This window comes from Canis aureus, chromosome 4 (genome assembly GCF_053574225.1).
Source record: "Canis aureus isolate CA01 chromosome 4, VMU_Caureus_v.1.0, whole genome shotgun sequence".
Taxonomy (NCBI): Eukaryota; Metazoa; Chordata; class Mammalia; order Carnivora; family Canidae; genus Canis; species Canis aureus.
Window position 1 is genome coordinate 30,890,605 of NC_135614.1, and position 16,822 is coordinate 30,907,426.

The 16,822-nt window shown below is 58.0% G+C and overlaps 1 protein-coding gene across 1 annotated transcript in view; it reads right to left on the reverse strand.

Moving 5' to 3' along the window:
* Positions 1-275: 275 nt before the first annotated feature.
* Positions 276-16,822, reverse strand: part of ZCCHC24 (zinc finger CCHC-type containing 24) — a 60,580-nt gene continuing 44,033 nt past the window's right edge. The window contains exons 3-4 of the mRNA XM_077895186.1: positions 11,259-11,423; positions 276-4,521 (exon numbers count right to left, since the gene is read on the reverse strand). Coding sequence (XP_077751312.1) covers positions 4,408-4,521; positions 11,259-11,423 — 279 coding nt within the window. The 3' untranslated portion in view covers positions 276-4,407. The remainder of the gene's footprint in view (positions 4,522-11,258; positions 11,424-16,822) is intronic.

Sequence of the window (16,822 nt, forward strand, 5' to 3'; positions counted from 1 at the left end):
CATGTGACCTAATGTGCCGACAATCTTGCCCAGTCTGGGGCCCATGTTGGGGAGGGCCCTGACTCTGGAGAGTGTCCACTTGGGGGCAGAGGGGCCGGGAGGAGGCACATTGATGGCATGGAGGCAGCACAGCAAGGACAAGATGACCCAGCCTCGGGGCAGGAGATAGGCAGCTCGAGGGGTCCTTCCCACCCCGCCTGGCCTCGCGCGTCTGCGAAAACTCCCAGCTCCCCCCACTGATGCTCTGTGCAAACAAGGAAACCCACGAGCCTCTCTTGCTTTTAGAAGTTCTTTTAATACAGCATGAAAAGGCTATATTGCTATAGGCAAGCTGTATACAGGTTTTCCAGGAATAAGGCACACAACGGAATGCCATCCCGAGGGCAGCCCTTCGGAGGGGGCGGGAGCCTTCTCTCTCCATGCACCCTCCGAGCCGGGCCCACGGGTTCTCGTTTGTCTTTTTAGCTGGACACACACATATGAACAGATACAGACACGGACAGGGGCGCCACGTGGGAGTGGAGGAGGTCCAACGGCGAGGCTGGCGACAGATGGCGACGAGCCCTCCTGCCGCCAGCCCTTGGGCGACGGCTCAGCCACCTCCCCGAAGGCCGGAAGGCCTCCCACTCTCCAGGATTACTTGTTGCACTGGGCTACCATGTAGTGATGTTGGATTAAATATTCATTTAGAGTAGATTCAAGTCTAGTAGATGTTGGAGGGCAGGTGTAAGGGCTCTGGTTGACAAATCCAAGTTCAAACGGCCTGGGGCCCAGAGGCGTGGCTCAGATGGCAAAGCTCCAAAGAGGGGCGTGGAGAACTCTGCCTCCCGCTTCCTCTTCCCTCCCGGGCTCTGCTGACCGGGGCCCTCCACCAGGCCAAGGAGGTCACCTTCGGAGCTGGCCAACCAGGCAGGGGCCGGACCGTCCTCACACGCTGGCTGTGTAACACTGCTGTGCCCCTTCTTCGGCCGGCCCACTCCCTGCCCACCCCACGCAAAGTTAATAACCATAATAACAAGATAATAATAAGAAGGTGCAAGAGAATGGATTACAATGCTGTGTTTGTTACCCTCAGCTGAAGAGGCTCAAAGGGATCACTATTCCCTTCTTCTGCTATGTATCTAATAATAGCTTCCCTTAAAAAAAAAAAAAAAAAAGCAATACTTTCCAAAATACACATACGTATAAATACAGGACACGGACATATTAATAAGTCTAAGCACTTGAATAATATGCTTGGCTACTTAATACTGATATTTTCATCCAAGGAAAACAACACAGAATAACAACAATATGGCTTAAAGAATCGCAAAGATTTTTTTTCCTCATCAGAATTATGTACCAACTTCATATAATATTCTATGTAGACAATATTTCCTTCTTAATGTAGTTCCGTTGCATACTTTTTACAGATCAAAGCATAGTAAAAAAAAAAAAATAATCAAACCAAAAACAAAAACGAAACAAACAAAAGAAACCAACAACAGGAGAAAAGAGAAAAGTTCTCACCATAAATATATTCTTGCAGCTTGACCAGAAGGTTTGCAAAATACTTCCAGAAATCTTCATTTGATATTCTATTGCCCTCCTGAAAGCTCCCAAGTTTTGAAAATGCCTCTTTTTGTGTTTTAGCCTCAAAAATCAAGCAATTATATTTTTCTTTTTCTTTTCTTTTCTTTTTTTTTTTTTTTTAAGAAAAAAAAGGCCCTCAAATATATACAGACAAAAATCACTGTGAAGATTTTTTTCCGGAGAAGGTAACAAATTCAGTGTTGTGAGAAAAATTGGTAACCAGAAGAAATTTTAACATCTATGATTTTTTTTCTTCAAAATACACACATAGTATTTTTCTTTAAAAAAAAAAGAAAAAGGAATTCTGTGTCAAGTATAACTCAAAATAAATACAAATTCACAAGTAGAACTATCGAATACTTCATATGGGTTAAACACTGTTATCTCTCAACTAGATCGCTAGATCCACTAACTGCAGGCGATTGTCCCTTTTGAACACAAGCCACACGCCTTCTTGTCTCCTGGGCTCTCGGGCCCCCAGAGCACAGCATCGCCCTGGTCCCCGGCCTGGCGGCAGGGCCTCCTGCTGCCCACGGACGGCTCCCCGCGATCCAGCCCAAGCCCACGGGAGTGGGGTGCACGGGGGGGGGGTCCCCAGGGCAGGAGGGCCCGGCCCCCACGGTGCCCACGGCTGCGGCCACCGGCTGGACAGAGCTCCGAGGAGGTCACTTGGGGTGCTATCCCATTTCCCACCGGCCGCGGAAGGCCGCTCGCCTCCAGCAGGTTGGAGCCTGGGTTCTTTGTAGGATCTGGGCTGCCCCCACTCTTGCAGTACAGTTGGCAGGCTCTGGGCCCCCTGGGGCCAAGGTGTTTCCCCCCCATCCCCACCCCACCCCCCTACCCCCGGCTTCTGGGTCCTGGTCCTCACGGCAGAGACCAGCACACTGCCCACCCCCAACCCCCCCACCCCCCCGCGGGCACCACTGTTAGCCGCGCTAGGATGACAGACAGTGACAGCTTCCCCGGGGACTGAGAGCCCGGGGCCAGGACAGAGGGGGGGCAGGGGACAGCTGGGAGGGATTCCTCGGGGGCACTCCCGGGGGGGGCAGCCGGTTGCTGGGCATTCTGCTCCCGTGGGCTGCGCGGAGGCGGCCGTGGGGCTCGGGCTCCTTGTCTAGTGCTCAGAGGGCAGGGCCCCCTGAAGTCTCCCCTGCACCCCCCCCACCCCCTGCAAACGCACTCCCTCCATCTCTTCAACTTGCTCCGGGACCCGGACCCGGGTTAACACTTCACGGTAACTCCTCAGTCTGACACAGCATTTTCATTTGAAAACAAAAAGTGACGGGCCCCAGCTGGGTGACCTTGAGCCGTGGTAAACACTGAATTCAGGTCCATTTCATGGTCGAACTTTTTTTTTTTTTTCCCCCCACAGAGGCATGAGGTTGGGGCAAAATCAAGTGACCCAGTCCCGACAGCCGACAGCCGGCTCTCTCCCTCTCCCCAGGAGGAAGGAAGGACGATGGGACAATAAACCTAGGGCTGCTCGCGGGGGAGAGAGGGGAGAGGCGAGCGTGACCCTCGGAGGACGGGACAGGGTCTCCCGGACCCACGTGACTTGCGCAGGGCCTCCCCGCTCCCTTGGGAGGTAGGAAATCGTTGTCCCCATTTTAGAAACAAGAGGCGGTGTAGCTTACATCGGGGCTGCCCTATGTGAGGGGGGGATCCCTCATTTTTGCAGGGGTGGGGGCACCGGGCAGGGCGGGGTTACAGGCAGTGACTGGGGAGGACCGGCACCCCTTGGCTCTGTCAGTGACCGATGGGGTGACGGCGTGCAGTGTGGCCTCTCCAATCAGGGCGCCACGGGAATCCCACAACACGGGGGCTGAAGTGGGCCTGTGCCCTCCGGAGCCGCTCCCACTTAGCCAGTGGCCACGCTGAGGCCCGGAGGTGGGACGGCCTTCCGGAGGCTTCGAAGCGTACAGAAGCCAGGCCAGCACCGGAACCTAGGTCTCCGGCCCACGGGGCCCATGTCTGTCCTGCCAGAGCGCCTTCCTCGCCCAGCCCCACGGCCTCGGTCTGGATGGGGGGACCCCAGTATGGGCAGAGGTGAAGGATAAAGACAGGGAATGGGCCTGATGAAATCTGAGCACAAAATCCAATCCCGAGAGGGAAAGGTGTGTGCGTGGGGGGGTCGGGGGGCGGAGGGTGTCGTCTGATGGGCCCCGGGTCCCACCGTGGAACGCCGTCCGACATTCAGTGCCTCCCGGTCCCTGCCCTCTGGGTCTAGGGTGGGCGAAGTTAACGATGGCACAGGCAGTGGGGTCTGGGGCTCACGGCGGGCAGGGGGCAGAGATCCTGCTCCCCAGCAGCTGCTAGAACAGGTGTCAGCCCGCCAGGACTGCTGACTCAAACAGGACAGAAACCTAGGGCACTCTGAGAGTGGCTTTGTGCACAGGGCAAACAGGAAGGTTCCGGGCAGAGAAGGAGGCCTGGCTCGTCTTGGGGTGACAGTCCCCTGCAGGCTTTGGGATTCACAGTACATTTAGTGCACTTGTGGCCAACATAAGGCTGCTCACCCCAAAGGGAGTCTCAGAGGAAGACAGCGGCAGGGGACACCAAGGACTTTACGGGGTCCTGTGTGCTGCCCTCTGCTCACCTTGTCCCCTCCATCCCCAACCTCAGGCCCACCTGCGGAGAGTCCCAGAGAGCTGGCTTTCTGCGGGGGGGCAGCCACGTCCGTAACACTGTTTGTCGACACACACGAGACAAGAACCTAAGACAGCCCTGCCCGGGCACGTAAGGCTGCGAGGCTGCCCCCACGCGCACGAGGACACTTGGCACCTTGGAGAGACACGGGGAGGGGCGTCTCCTCCGGCGGGCTGGCGGGCGGGCGGCTCACTGCACCCGGCGGCAGTAGTATCCCAGCACCTTGCACTTCTCACAGAGGTGCTGGGGATGCTCCTTGCTCTGGTCGGACACATCCAGGCCGTCGGGCTTCTCCAGGGGTCTCTGCAGAGAGGAAGGGGGCGGTGGGGAGAAAGGTAGAAACACAGAGAGAAGCGGGGACAGTAAGCCAGATGCAGAGCGAGGCACAGAGAGAGCACCAGACAGACGGGGTGGGGGTCGCGGAGACAGCCCGGAGTCACAGAGGTGGTCCCTAGGGGCCCGGGCCCTTCCCACCTCTGGCCTGTGGCAGGTGCACAGCCGGGGGGCCCAGGGCTGGGCCGGGGGAGGGGCTCCCGGACACCAGTCGTCTTTGCACCACTTTGCCCTCCTCCCCCCAGGACTCTCAGAGCAGCCACCCCAGCAGCTCACAAAAGCCCAGGACAGAGGCGGGCCAGGAGTGCCCGGACAGCACCCAGGCGAGGCGACCAAGGCCCAGAGCAGGGAAGACGCAAGCCCCCATCTCCCGACCTGCGGCTCACCCAGCGCCTCGCCCCTACTTGTCATTCCCAGGCTTTGGGCTTGGGGTAAACGAGCCTCGGCTCTGTGAGGTCAGCAGCCAGTGCCCCTCGTCCCAGGGCTTGCCCTGCCCACCGAGTGGCTACATGAGCGGAACCTCACGGTTTCCTATCAGGGAAACAGAGGCCCAGAGAAGGGAGGTGACTTGCCTGACCTGTGATGCCACTCACTCCCTAGGTGACCTCAGGGGGCCTCAGTTTCCACACCTGTAAAGTGGGCCATATCATGACACCTCGTTTGTGGGGCAGTGGGAGGAATCAGATGACTAGATGTTTGTGAACCAGGCAGTGTTAGGCGTGCATGAGAACACTTCTGGGACACAGGAGCTTCCTGCTCCCGCTCTCCCTCCCATCCTGGCTCTCAAAAGCCAGCAAAGACTTGTTGCTCTGGAAAATTTATGGAGGCTATTAGGCACACCTCCTGAGGCACATGGTTTCTTGGCTGGCAGCCGAAGCCCCGGCTCAGAACGCCCACCTGCAGAAGGGTCCCCTGCATGGATCTGGGGGGACTCAAAGGAAGCCAGTCGGGGACAGCTGGGACCCACATGCTGAAGGTTGGGGAAGGGGGGAGCAGGAACCGCAGGCTGCTGTGGGGCCAGGGAGCCCCGGGGGTCAGTGACCTTGACCACAGATGGTCCTGGAGGGAGCCCTGGGCACACGGCAGACTTCTCAAAAGTAGCGCACTGGCTTTTCTGACCCATCATGCACTACCTGGCCTGCAGCTGACACTCAGGGCAGGTGGGGAAATGGAAGAGCCACAGAGCTCCAAGGGTCATAAAACCCATCTCTGTGCTCCCTAAAGCCACAGAAAGACGGGTGCAGAAAGGACAGAAGCCTCGGCCTTGTCCCAAGAGGCTTTGAGATGACCGGCTTTCCTGGCCAGGGGAGAGGAGAAAGGGTTCAGGTTTGTGTGGGACGTGGGCTTGAACGGCCTCCAAGCCGTGCGACCTCGGGCAAGCCACCTGGTCCCTCCCATCCTCCATCCCCCCATCTGCAAAAGGGGACGTGTGACAACACTTTTCTCACAGGGTCGTGACTACAACTGGGAGAAGAGGAAGAGCAGAGCAGAGCAGATAAAAGCTATTCGTGTTGCTCATCATGGTCACTCGCGGGCGAGGGTCACCAGCAGGGAAACGGACACTGAAAGGTGCAGCCTCGATTCCAAGCTGGAAGGCCTAGGGAGGCCCCCGACCTGCTCTCCCAGATACCCAGGAAGGCCACCAGCAGCCCCTGGGCAGGGAGACCAGCCGTAAGAGCTTTCCCCTCTGGAACCTCAATTCCGTAACCTGGGCGGGAGCTTCCTAACGTGCAGCGTGTGCATGATGGAGAGGGAAGTAACTGCCAGGACTTGTTACAGCCCTTTATAGCCATAAAGAGCTCTGCAAGGCTGTGCGGCCTCTAGAAGTTATTTAACCTCTCTGTGCCTCATTTCTCTTCTATGAAAAGTGGTTATGAAGGATAAATCCGGTAACACATGCAAAGTTACCCGGGCAGAGGTCGGCCAGTATTGATCCCACACTGTTGCTGCTACTGTTAGCATGATGGGGGACCAGGGGCAGGCTGGGGGCCAGGGAGCCAGCTACACCATCCCTCCTCCTTGGCCGTGGCCCTATCCAGGCCCCTGCCCACCGTGGGTGGGTCCAGGCTCCGCTGACCCTCCAAGGAGGGAAAATATCCAGCTGCTGGGATGGATCAGCCCAGGCCGTCCCCACCCCCAGCAGGGAGGCAGAGCCTTTCAGTGTTTTCTTCTCCTGGGGAGCAGGGGAGCTGCAGCTGGAGCCTGACGGGAAACAGATGTGGCGGGGGAGGGAGCAGGGGGGAGTGGAGGGCTCTCGGGGGATGGATGCTGCACAGGTCAGAGCTTGGGGGGTGGGGTGGGAGAAATAAAGCGGCCCCTCTCCACCACGGGGCGCTGGGGACAGAGACTCCAAGTCCTCCTCTCAGTTCTTCAAAGGCCCCTGATTGCCAGGGAGTAGGGTGGGGGCGCCCCGTTCCCACCTCGCCTATAATCTCCCTGAGGGAGAAGACCCAGGTGAGAAGCACGTGGAGTCCAGGAGAGGAGATGGGGGTGCGGGGTGGTGGGAAACTATGGCCCCCTTACCACTGCCCGGCTGAGGGGTCCTGCTCAAGCCCTTCCTCTCTCTGGGCCGTAGTATTCCAGCTGCGCACAGTAGGGCGGACCGGGAGGCGGGAAGAGCAGAGCCACGTGTTCTTGGAAGCTCCTCCGGGACTGGGAACCCACCCAGGGGCTGAGCCTGACCATCGGGGTGCGCGTGTGGGGCACAGGGGGCCAGGGAGGCGGTGTTCAGATCGACTTTTGCAGGACGCAGCTGACAAGGCCAGTGAGGCCACTGCCTGCCTGGAGGCGGTGGTACAAGCCCAGCGTGGGCCTCCTCGTGGGAGCCGGACGCGAGAGCGGAATAGGGGCAGGCGTCCAGGAGGCCGGAGCCCCTGCGAGGGGGCAGGTGTCCTGGCCTCAGGCCTGTGGGCTGGGCCCTGCCTCTCTGCCGGGTTGCAGAGGCTGTGAGCATGGAGAAGGCCCGAGCCGTGCAGCCCCCAGCACACAGCCAAACCCCCCGTACATCTGAGCCTCCGCAGGAAAGGGGGCCTTACCAACTCCCCTCCCCCGTCCCCCATGTGACCTGGCCTCCCTGCCTCCCTCCCCCTTTGGCCCCAAACTTGATCCTTCCTCATGAATCCAAGCTTCTCTACTGACTTATGCTGCTTGCCTCAGTTTCCCCCTCTGTACAATGGGAAGACAACAGAGCTGACCCCACAGGGTAGCTGAGAGGATGACAGGTATTAAGTACTGGCATAATTTTTCCAATCTTGCCCTCTCCCATCACCACAGGGATCCACCTGCGGCCTTGCCTCCTCTTTCTCCCCGGGGCGGGGGGAGCTCTGGGACACCCGTGGCCGATATGGCCAAGCGGGGATGTGTACGGACGCCTGCCTGGGCTCCCCATACTCCAACGGACTGTTTCCAAACACAGGTGCAAGTTCAACTCTGCGTGGCTTCCCAGGGCCCCGCTCTTTCTCCCCGTGGGACGGGGATGAACAGCACACCCAGTCTGGGGACAGAGTACGCATGAGGGGTGTGTCGGGGCTCAGCAAACGGCAGCCCGCAGGAGTTCCCCTAAATGCCAGCTGCTAACCCTGACCGAACCCTGTGTCCGCAGTCGGAGAAGACCCTGGAAGGCCCGGCAGCCCTGGAGCCTGGTCCTCCTCCAGCACCGACACGCAGCTGGCTCTGGAGAAGCCCTCCACGAAGCGTGTCCGGTGGGAGAAGGAACGGCCCCTCTGAGCGGCCCTGCCCGTGCCGTGCCCAGCAGACTGTAACCCCGAAGGGGCTGTGCTCCTACTCAGACATGGTGGGACACGTGTTTTTGGACTGTGGGGTCTCAGACCTCCTCAGGAATTGCCAGGGAATCAGGACCCAGGACACCATGTGTCCCTTAAACTGCCTACCCTGGACCCCAGATGTGCTCCTAAAACACCAGGCCCACCCATCGGGCCTCGATGCCATTAGGATGTGGACCCGGACCCACCACTGAGGAGACCCCCGGTCACCTGACCTCCACGGCCAGCTTGGAGGCCACTTGTCCACGTGTCACAGTGTGGCTGATGGGAACCACAGAGAGCGTTGGTGGGGGGGAGGGGGTCTGTGAACAGAGACAGCGAGGCCAGCCAGCATGAGGGCACAAAACCACCAAATGTTTCACGCACGAGAATCTGCTCAGCCAGCTCCCCTGTGTGCCCGAGTGGGGTGAAGACCAAATTCTCGGCCACGCCTCCAACCTCCGCCTCACCCCTCCGCTCCTCCAGGGCCTGGTACCTGACCCTGTCCTCCCCACTTTGCACATGCTGTTCCCTCCCCCTGGGCTGCTCCCTCCCACCTCCCGCACCCCCCCATCAGAGCTCAGCCAGCATCAGTGCTTCAGGGGAGCCTTCCCCAAGATCCCCGAAGCCCCCGAAGCCCCCCTCCCTTCCCGTCCTGCCTCCTCCGCCCCCCTGCCATCCCTCTTGGTGACTCAGCTTCTGGCTCCTCAGTGCCTTCACTATGTCATCAGCGTCACCCCTCCCACTGCACCCTCGGGCCGCACCCTGGACTTGATCTTCAGAAACCTGTTCTCGGGCAGCCCCGGTGGCTCTGCGGTTTAGCCCCTGCCTTCAGCCCAGGGCCTGATCCTGGAGACCCGGGATCGAGTCCCATGTCGGGCTCCCTGCATGGAGCCTGCTTCTGCCTGTCTCTCTCTCATGAATAAATAAAATCTTAAAAAAAAAAAAAAAAAAACCTGTTCTCTCTACTGAGACTGGAGACTGGGGCCTGGGATGCTGCTAGATTTCTCTAGGAGGACGGCTCCCTCCCTCGTCCTTCCCCAGGGGCCACCACACCCCTCCTCATAGTTGGAAACCTCCTGTCCCATTTCTCTGAGAAGAGCCTTGGAAGGGAAGAGTCCCCAGCTTCCCTATCTGCCACGTCCTCCCTCCTGGGCCCCCAACGTCCCTAACTACCAGCCACATCCCTCCTGGGCCCACAGTAAGGCATCGTCCCGCTGTCCCTATATCATCAGCCTTTTGCTTCCTTCTGCATCCCTCTCATTTGCCTCTAGCTCACTCCTGGCCTTCCCATCTGCGTAGTACCAGCCTCGACGCCACCTGCCCTACCGCCACGACCACCCCATTCCTCTGCTTCTGTCTACAGTCAGGTCCCCTCGAGAGAGGGGGCAGTGGCGGTGTTCCCGCTGCAGCCCAGCCCAACAAACGCCTTCATCCCCCATCCTGGCTGCTCGGCCACGGCCCCAGGCACAGGTCTGCTGTGAGTCACACCTGCCTCCGCCCTCACGCCTGACCTGGGGGCATCGGCTTCCTGGCTCTCAGACCCCAGCTCTAGTCCAACAGGATCTCCACACCACAGTGGTGCCCCATGAAGTTTGAGGGCCACCTCTGTTGCCAAATCTCAAGGGCACTCCTCCATGGCAGTGATGCTGACACCTCTGCACCAGCCGCACCTGTCCCCTCGAACGGCGCCCCCCGACCTCCAGGACTCTGTACCCTGCTGTCCTCCTGGATGGATCCCTCTCCTCCATCTGACCCTCAGTGCTGGGATTTGGCAACACTCAGTCTGGGGAAATGCTGTATCCACTTTGTCTACGTGCTGTAGGAAACCTCATCCTCTCCCTAAATACCTTTAGGTCAATGATCCCCAAGGATGTAGGAGCCACCTTGACGTCTCAGGTGAGCTTCAACGTGACACCTCCAACTGCCTTCTGGACAACTCGACTTAGGTTTTCAGGCACGCCTCAAACGTAACACTTGTATCAGAACTCTTGCTTTTATCCGGGACGACTGGGTCTCCCCCGGCCCTGCCCCCAGCCCGGGCTGCCCGCCTCAGTAAGCACACCTCCATCAGCTCAGGTGTGACTGTTCTCCTGGATTCCTGACCTCCTCGCCTGCCACATCCAAGCCGGTGATACTGGTGTCCGACCCAGGTCCAAGGCCACCTCTTTGCAGCATGCACAGGACCACAGCCATGACTTTCCCACTGGTCTGCTCACCTTTGATCAACCAGCCCAACCAACACTAATGTCTGCATCCACCAGAATTATCATCTCAAAATAAAGCTGAAAGCTCTGTTGCTTGTGGGTTTTGAGTGGCCCCAAAGGCTCTGGTAAGCATCCCATTCAGCTTCCCACCCTGTTCCTCTTGCTCTGCTCTCCTGATCCTTCCTGGAGGTATGGGCCTTGAGCACTCAAATCCGTAAGGCCACAGGGCATTTGCACCTACTGGCTGTCCCCCACTTGTGATAGGTCTAGTTTCCTCCCATCCCTCAGGTCCCAGATTAAACGGGCCTCCTCTTTGCAGCCTGGGATGAGCTGCCTTACCACATCCACCCCCGCCATCCTCCAGCATGGCCACCAGCCCTGTGCACACTGCCTGGCACACTCGGGCTGTCTTGTGTATATGAGCCAACGGGACAAGCAAATGAACAAGACACGCGTTCTCCGCGGCGCCCTGCTGCCCCCACATCCCCGCTCACCCTGCAGCAGCAAGCCCAGGTCGTTCGTTTCAGGACTCGCCTGGGTCTGCGGTCTCAGGGCCTTGTTGGACTCGCACCTTTAACCTCCCTCCTTCCCTCTCCCACTCCCATTTCAGAGGAGACCAACAAAGGGCCAACCTGGAGAGATCTGGTCTCATCCTCGTCACACACAGGAGTAAACCGAGGCCCTTCGGAGCGCCCCGCCAGCCGCTGCGCCCCCCGCCCTCCCACTCCGCCCAGCTCACCTGCTTGTGAGGGTACACGTTGATGTGGCACTTAATGCACTCCTGCCCCATGTTGGCCCAAGAGTTCCCGCTCATCCATTTTCTCTTGCACTTGGGACACTTGTACTCGCCGAAACAGCGCTTTTTGCCCTGGTACGGGGTCAGACCCTCGCCTTTGGGGCGTGCCTAGAGGACAGGAAGCAAAACACAGGGCATTGGGGTCTACCAGGCCAAAACGATGCCCGTACGGGATCCCCCCGGTCCTCCCATCGGCCTCCACATCCCACATGCAGGTGCCGTCCATCCCCACCCAGGGAACACCAGGGCCCCCACCCCGAGCACGCACAGGAATCCCGAGCCTGGGAGACCCACACAGGGAGACAGAGAAGAGGGGAGGTGGTGGATGACACACCTCTTTTCTAGGTTTCAGGGAGCAAAGTACGGGACGGTGGCCAGGAATTACTTCTCTGGCTCACGTCATAAAAAGGCAGCTAGGGGTCACATGCACCTGCACACAGGTGCACTTTGGCCCACACGGTGGTGTGGCTTCCAGGGTCGTTGGCGAGGCAGCACGGCCACAAGTAGGCCACCCGCTGTGCAGCAGCGAAGAGGCGTCTCCTGGCCCCTGGCTCCCAGCCCGGAGGCCGTGCTCCTGTCCTTTACGTCCCGCCCCGGGGCGGGCTCTGCACTAACAAACACGCGGGTGCACACGCATCCCTGTCCCTCGTGGAGGGGCGCATCACACACTCGGGTCTATGCCTTCCCCGTTTTACTCAACCGTCGATCTCAGGCATGTTACTATTATAAGAGACGTGATGGTACATCTTGCCCCACATCACGACACAGACCCACAGCATTTGCCAGGTGCCACCACGGAGCCTCTGGGTTGTTCCACCCTTCGGCTGCTATTACAGATGATCCTACAACGAAAACGAATGATTGTGTGTGTGTGTGTGTGTGTATGTGTGTGTGAGACATCTTGCACATTTGAGCGGACACGGGTGGGATGAATTCTCAGAAGCAAAACTGCAGAGCCAACGGGTACGTGCACTTTTAATTTTTAAAGGTCACGACAAGTTGGCACTGGCCCCCGCGCCACCAGGCCGCAGGGGTACCGACTTCCTGTCCCGTCTCCTCTCCAGAAGTTTCCACCGTCGCCAATCTGACAGGGAGAAAATCTTCTCCCAGTGCCTTGGACCTGGACGTCTTTCATTACAAACAACAGAGAATTGCACATGCATTTGAGAACCGTCACGTTTCCTTTGCTAAGTGTTGCTGTGTGTCCTCCGCAATCTTTTTTCCCTGCTGGGGTTTGTTATTTTTCTTGTTGATTTGCCACTGCGCTTTATCTATTAAAGAGACTAGTTCTCTCCTGCTTGGTGTCTTCTGTTTTTGTTTTAAACAGTTTAGTGAGATACGGACTCTCACACTCCCCACATTTCAACCAGATAAGGTTTACGGTGGGTTTTAATATACCCACAGAGCTTTACAACCGTCACTACAAGCTAATTTTAGAACATTTTGTCCCTCCCCCGAAAGAACCCTGTATCTGTTAACAGTCCCTGGACAGACTACCTCCACCTTCTTACCCTACTGCAGATTTCCCCGTTCTAAGCAGTCCTTTAAGAGAAATCGAAAAAACAAAAAACAAACAAACAAACAAAAAAAACCGAAAAAAAAAAAAAAACCAAAAAAACAAAAAAAAAAAAAAAAGAGAGAGAAATCGTACAGGGGATCCCTGGGTGGCTCAGCGGTTTAGCGTCTCTTTGGAGTCCTGGGATCGAGTCCCACGTCAGGCTCCCTGCATGGAGCCTGCTTCTCCCTCTGCCTGTGTCTCTGCCTCTCTCTCTATGTCTATCATAAATAAATCTTAAAAAAAAAAAAAAAAGAAATCATACAGTAATTGTCCTCCTGTGCCTGGCTTCTTTCACTCAGCGTAGTGCTTTTAACGTCCATCCAGGTGGGAGCACCTATCAGTACTTTATTCCCTTTTGTCGCCAAATAATATCCCATTGTAGGGATTCGCCATGCTTTATTTTCTCATTCATCAGACGACAGGCATTTGGGTGGTTTCTGATTTTTGGCCGTTATGGATAATACGCTGCTACGAACACGCCTGCACAAGCTGCAGGGTGTTTTGTAAAATCGGATTCATTACCCCGGTATTTGAAAACGGAAGATTTCACAAAGAAATATGACCACCTTGGTCAAGAAATCTTGGCGGTGACCATCAGCTGAAGCTCGGGAGCGTCATCTCGATGCTGACCAGCTGCTCCCTGCATTTACGTCACCTACTTGGTGCTTGCAGACTTTGGGCCCGAGACAGGCTCACACGCAGGTTCCACGCCGGACTATTCCAAGTGTGGGTTCTAGACGGGCGTCGGCGGCATCCCCTGGGAGCTTGCGAGAAAGGCAGACTCTTGGGCTCCACCTTAGAGCTACCGAATCACGATCTGCATCTTGACGAGCCCCAGGGCATCCATGAGCCATTACGTCCAGTTTAAGAAGCTCTGGGCTCCGGGGTGACCTGTTTCCACAGTAATGTTTCTCTGGATAATCGCCCATTTAGCAAGTAGTGCATGAAGGTTAAGCGCACAGACTCTAGGTCCAAATCCTAGCTTCGTGATCTTGGGCAAGTGACTTCCCAAGGATAGGGACGGGGACTACCATATAAGGCTGTTCTGAGGATTAACCGAGCTGACACGTGGGAAACCCTTAGAACAGTGCCCGATACATGAAAGTAAACGAGCAGTGTTAGTTATTACCATGACTTACTAACGCAGAGCAACAGCAGCATATAAAATGATAACTGCTTCCTTTGCGAACCGTGTCTTGGTCCCAGGGGCCGGTACCACCACTTGGTGACGGCCTGCTGGAATTTCAAGGCAAAACACCGAAAGGGGACATATGCGCTGAGCATGTAAATCTAATTTAGAAAGTGACAACAATATTGCCCCGGCCTCTTGGGCCTGCTGCCTAATGTCTTTTGGATCCTTACTGGCCTCCCTGGCAGCCGTGATATGGCGGGGAGGAGGTTCAGTCCGAACTCTGAGGCAGGGCTGGCTCTCGGCACTGGCAGGTCTGTGGGGGAGGCTGGGTGTGCCAAGGGGAGCACTCGGGGTGCGGTCAGCGTCCAGGCTCCAAATTGCAGTGGGGGGGCTGTCTCATGCCTCCGAAGGCAATTCGAGCTCTGCTGGTTGCAAGTTAGCGGGTGTGCAGCGCGCCCTCTGACCCCTCCTGGCACCTTCTGTCCTACCTGGGGCCTGGAACGCACCCCTTCTCAGCAACCTTAGCTTCTGTGGCCTCCCCTCCTCAGCGATCCTGAAAGAAGTACTTTGGAAACTCTCTCCCCTGTGTCTCCATGCGTAAAGCCACCTACGTTTAAAAGGGGAATGACAGGTAGGCATGGGGTGCCTCCGCCATGGCAGGGCTTGACTCCTTGACTGAAGGGGGGACACGTAGGGGCCATCGCCAGCCAGGCCCACGCTGCGATCTGGTTCCACAGGCCTCTTGGTTCACAAAGGACAGGCCCTGCAGCCCGTGCAAAGGGCAGGCGGCACTCAGCAGAGTCAAGGGTGGGGACTGGGCCGGGGCTGACGGTTTGGTTCCCAAAGAAGCTCCGCTTCAGAAATGGAAAGGAAACTCACAGGGGAACAGATGACACCGAGCGTGCACCAAGGACAGAAGCAGGCCGATGACCGATGACCGGAGGGAGTGGGGGAGGGTCGGGAAGCGCCACCACGCCGTGTAATTGGAAAACCAGCCATTCTGGAGGTGTCCGTCAGGGAGTGTGAACGGCGGGGCAGGCCCAGGGACAGGGGCTCCTGCCTTCTGTGGGACCATATGTCCTCAGCACCCTGGGAGGGCCCCGCTCGGACACCCCGCTGCACGGGACGCGGCTCATACCACGGGGCTCACAGCCAGATGCCGGTGATGGCCTTCCGCCTCTGCCTGGACTATCGGGGTCCCCTCCGTAAGCCACCCAACCTCTCTGGGCCTTGGTTTCCTCATCAGGAAGCCTCGCGTGGCGGTAAGGGCCGGCTTCCCGGGGCTGCTGGAAGGATGGGATGCATTCACGCACACGATGGCGTCAGCGTGGTGCCTGGACAAGTGCTCACCGACCACCAGCCAACTTCCGTAGGATTCTCTGCCGGAGCTGGGAGCGGCTGCATCCGGGGTGAGGCAGAGGCTGGGGCTGAGACCAGGCCAATCACAGGAGGAAAGCTCCACAGCATAGAGTGGGCCCGCTCTCCCCGGTTGGCAGGGGAGGTGGCAAGCCACAAAGGGACTGCGTTAGGTGTTTTCACCTTCTGGAATTTTCAGAGAGAAACCAAGAAAGATAGAGGACGGCCAAGGGAGCTCTGCAGGTGCTGCTGGGAAGAACAAAGGGCAGGCCAAAGAGGGCAGGACGCTTATGAGGCGCCACCTGTGCGCAGGGCTCCACAGTCTGTCGGGCTGCTACTCAACGCTTCCCATAACCCCTGGGGCAAGGAATATCCTCAGCCACCTAACAGATGGTCAAATGGAGGTACGGAGAAGGGGCCGCACTTGCCAAAGAGCTTCCAGCGTGCGAGGAGCAGGACTAGGCCCGGCGGGCTTTTCCGCAAGGCTCCGCTTGGCTTGCCTTTGCTGTCCCTCACCCCTAAGTATGTGCCCACCACGAAGCTGAGGCCTGGGCTCAGGAGGAGAAAGCCCCCAGTCCCTCTGCTCAGCCCAGCCGGTGGCTCTGCCCTCCTTGGGGCAGAAGGGAGACAGGGAGGGCAGGGCGGGGGTGAAGAGGCAGTGGGTGCAGAGGGAAAGGCAGCAGGCAGCTCTCGGCTCAGCAGCGAGGAGGCGCTTCCTGGAAGGACTTTATTCCAACACTGTTTATGCTTACAGAGGAGGGCAGGGCCAAAGGGAGGAGGAATTTCTGATGGAACAAAGGCTTCTCTACCCCCCACACTTTCCCTCTGCCTCCTCCCAGAAAGGCCGGCCTCTTCTCATAAACTCCAACATGAAACAGACGCTGACTGCCGACGGCTCTAGGGGCCGCCACCCGCCCTGGCTGGGAAGGATGCCAGGCCTGACCTGCTCTCTTGACCCGGGCCCCTGCCACGTACCCCTCTGGGGAATCGCATCAGCCAGCAGCCCGGGCTACGCTCACTGGTGCTCGGACACCACCCCTCCTCGCACACACAGGCCCTCTGGGGGCCAGAGAGGCAAGGCGACTTCCCCGAGGACACACAGCAGACCAGGGACTGAGGTGGGAGGCGGGGTTGGAGCCTCTGACCTCCAGGCGGTGGCTAGGACCCCTGCGGAGGGCAGCCTGGGAAGTGGGCAGCAGTGGCTGCAGCGGAGGTGGAAGGGGGACCCGGGACAAGGAGCAGCGAGAGCAAAGCTGGGTGGGCTGTGGGAGGAGCCATCCAGGCAAGCCGGCCTTTGGGGAAGAGATGTGGACGATGCTGACACTATCTGGGCGCTTCCTCAGAACAGCTCTGTGTGTTTTTTTTTCCCCAACAGCTCATGAGATTTCTTACGATGGATGGTAAGGTGGTGAGCTCCCTGTCCCTGGGGGCATGCAAGCAGGGGGCCGGGTAAACAACTAT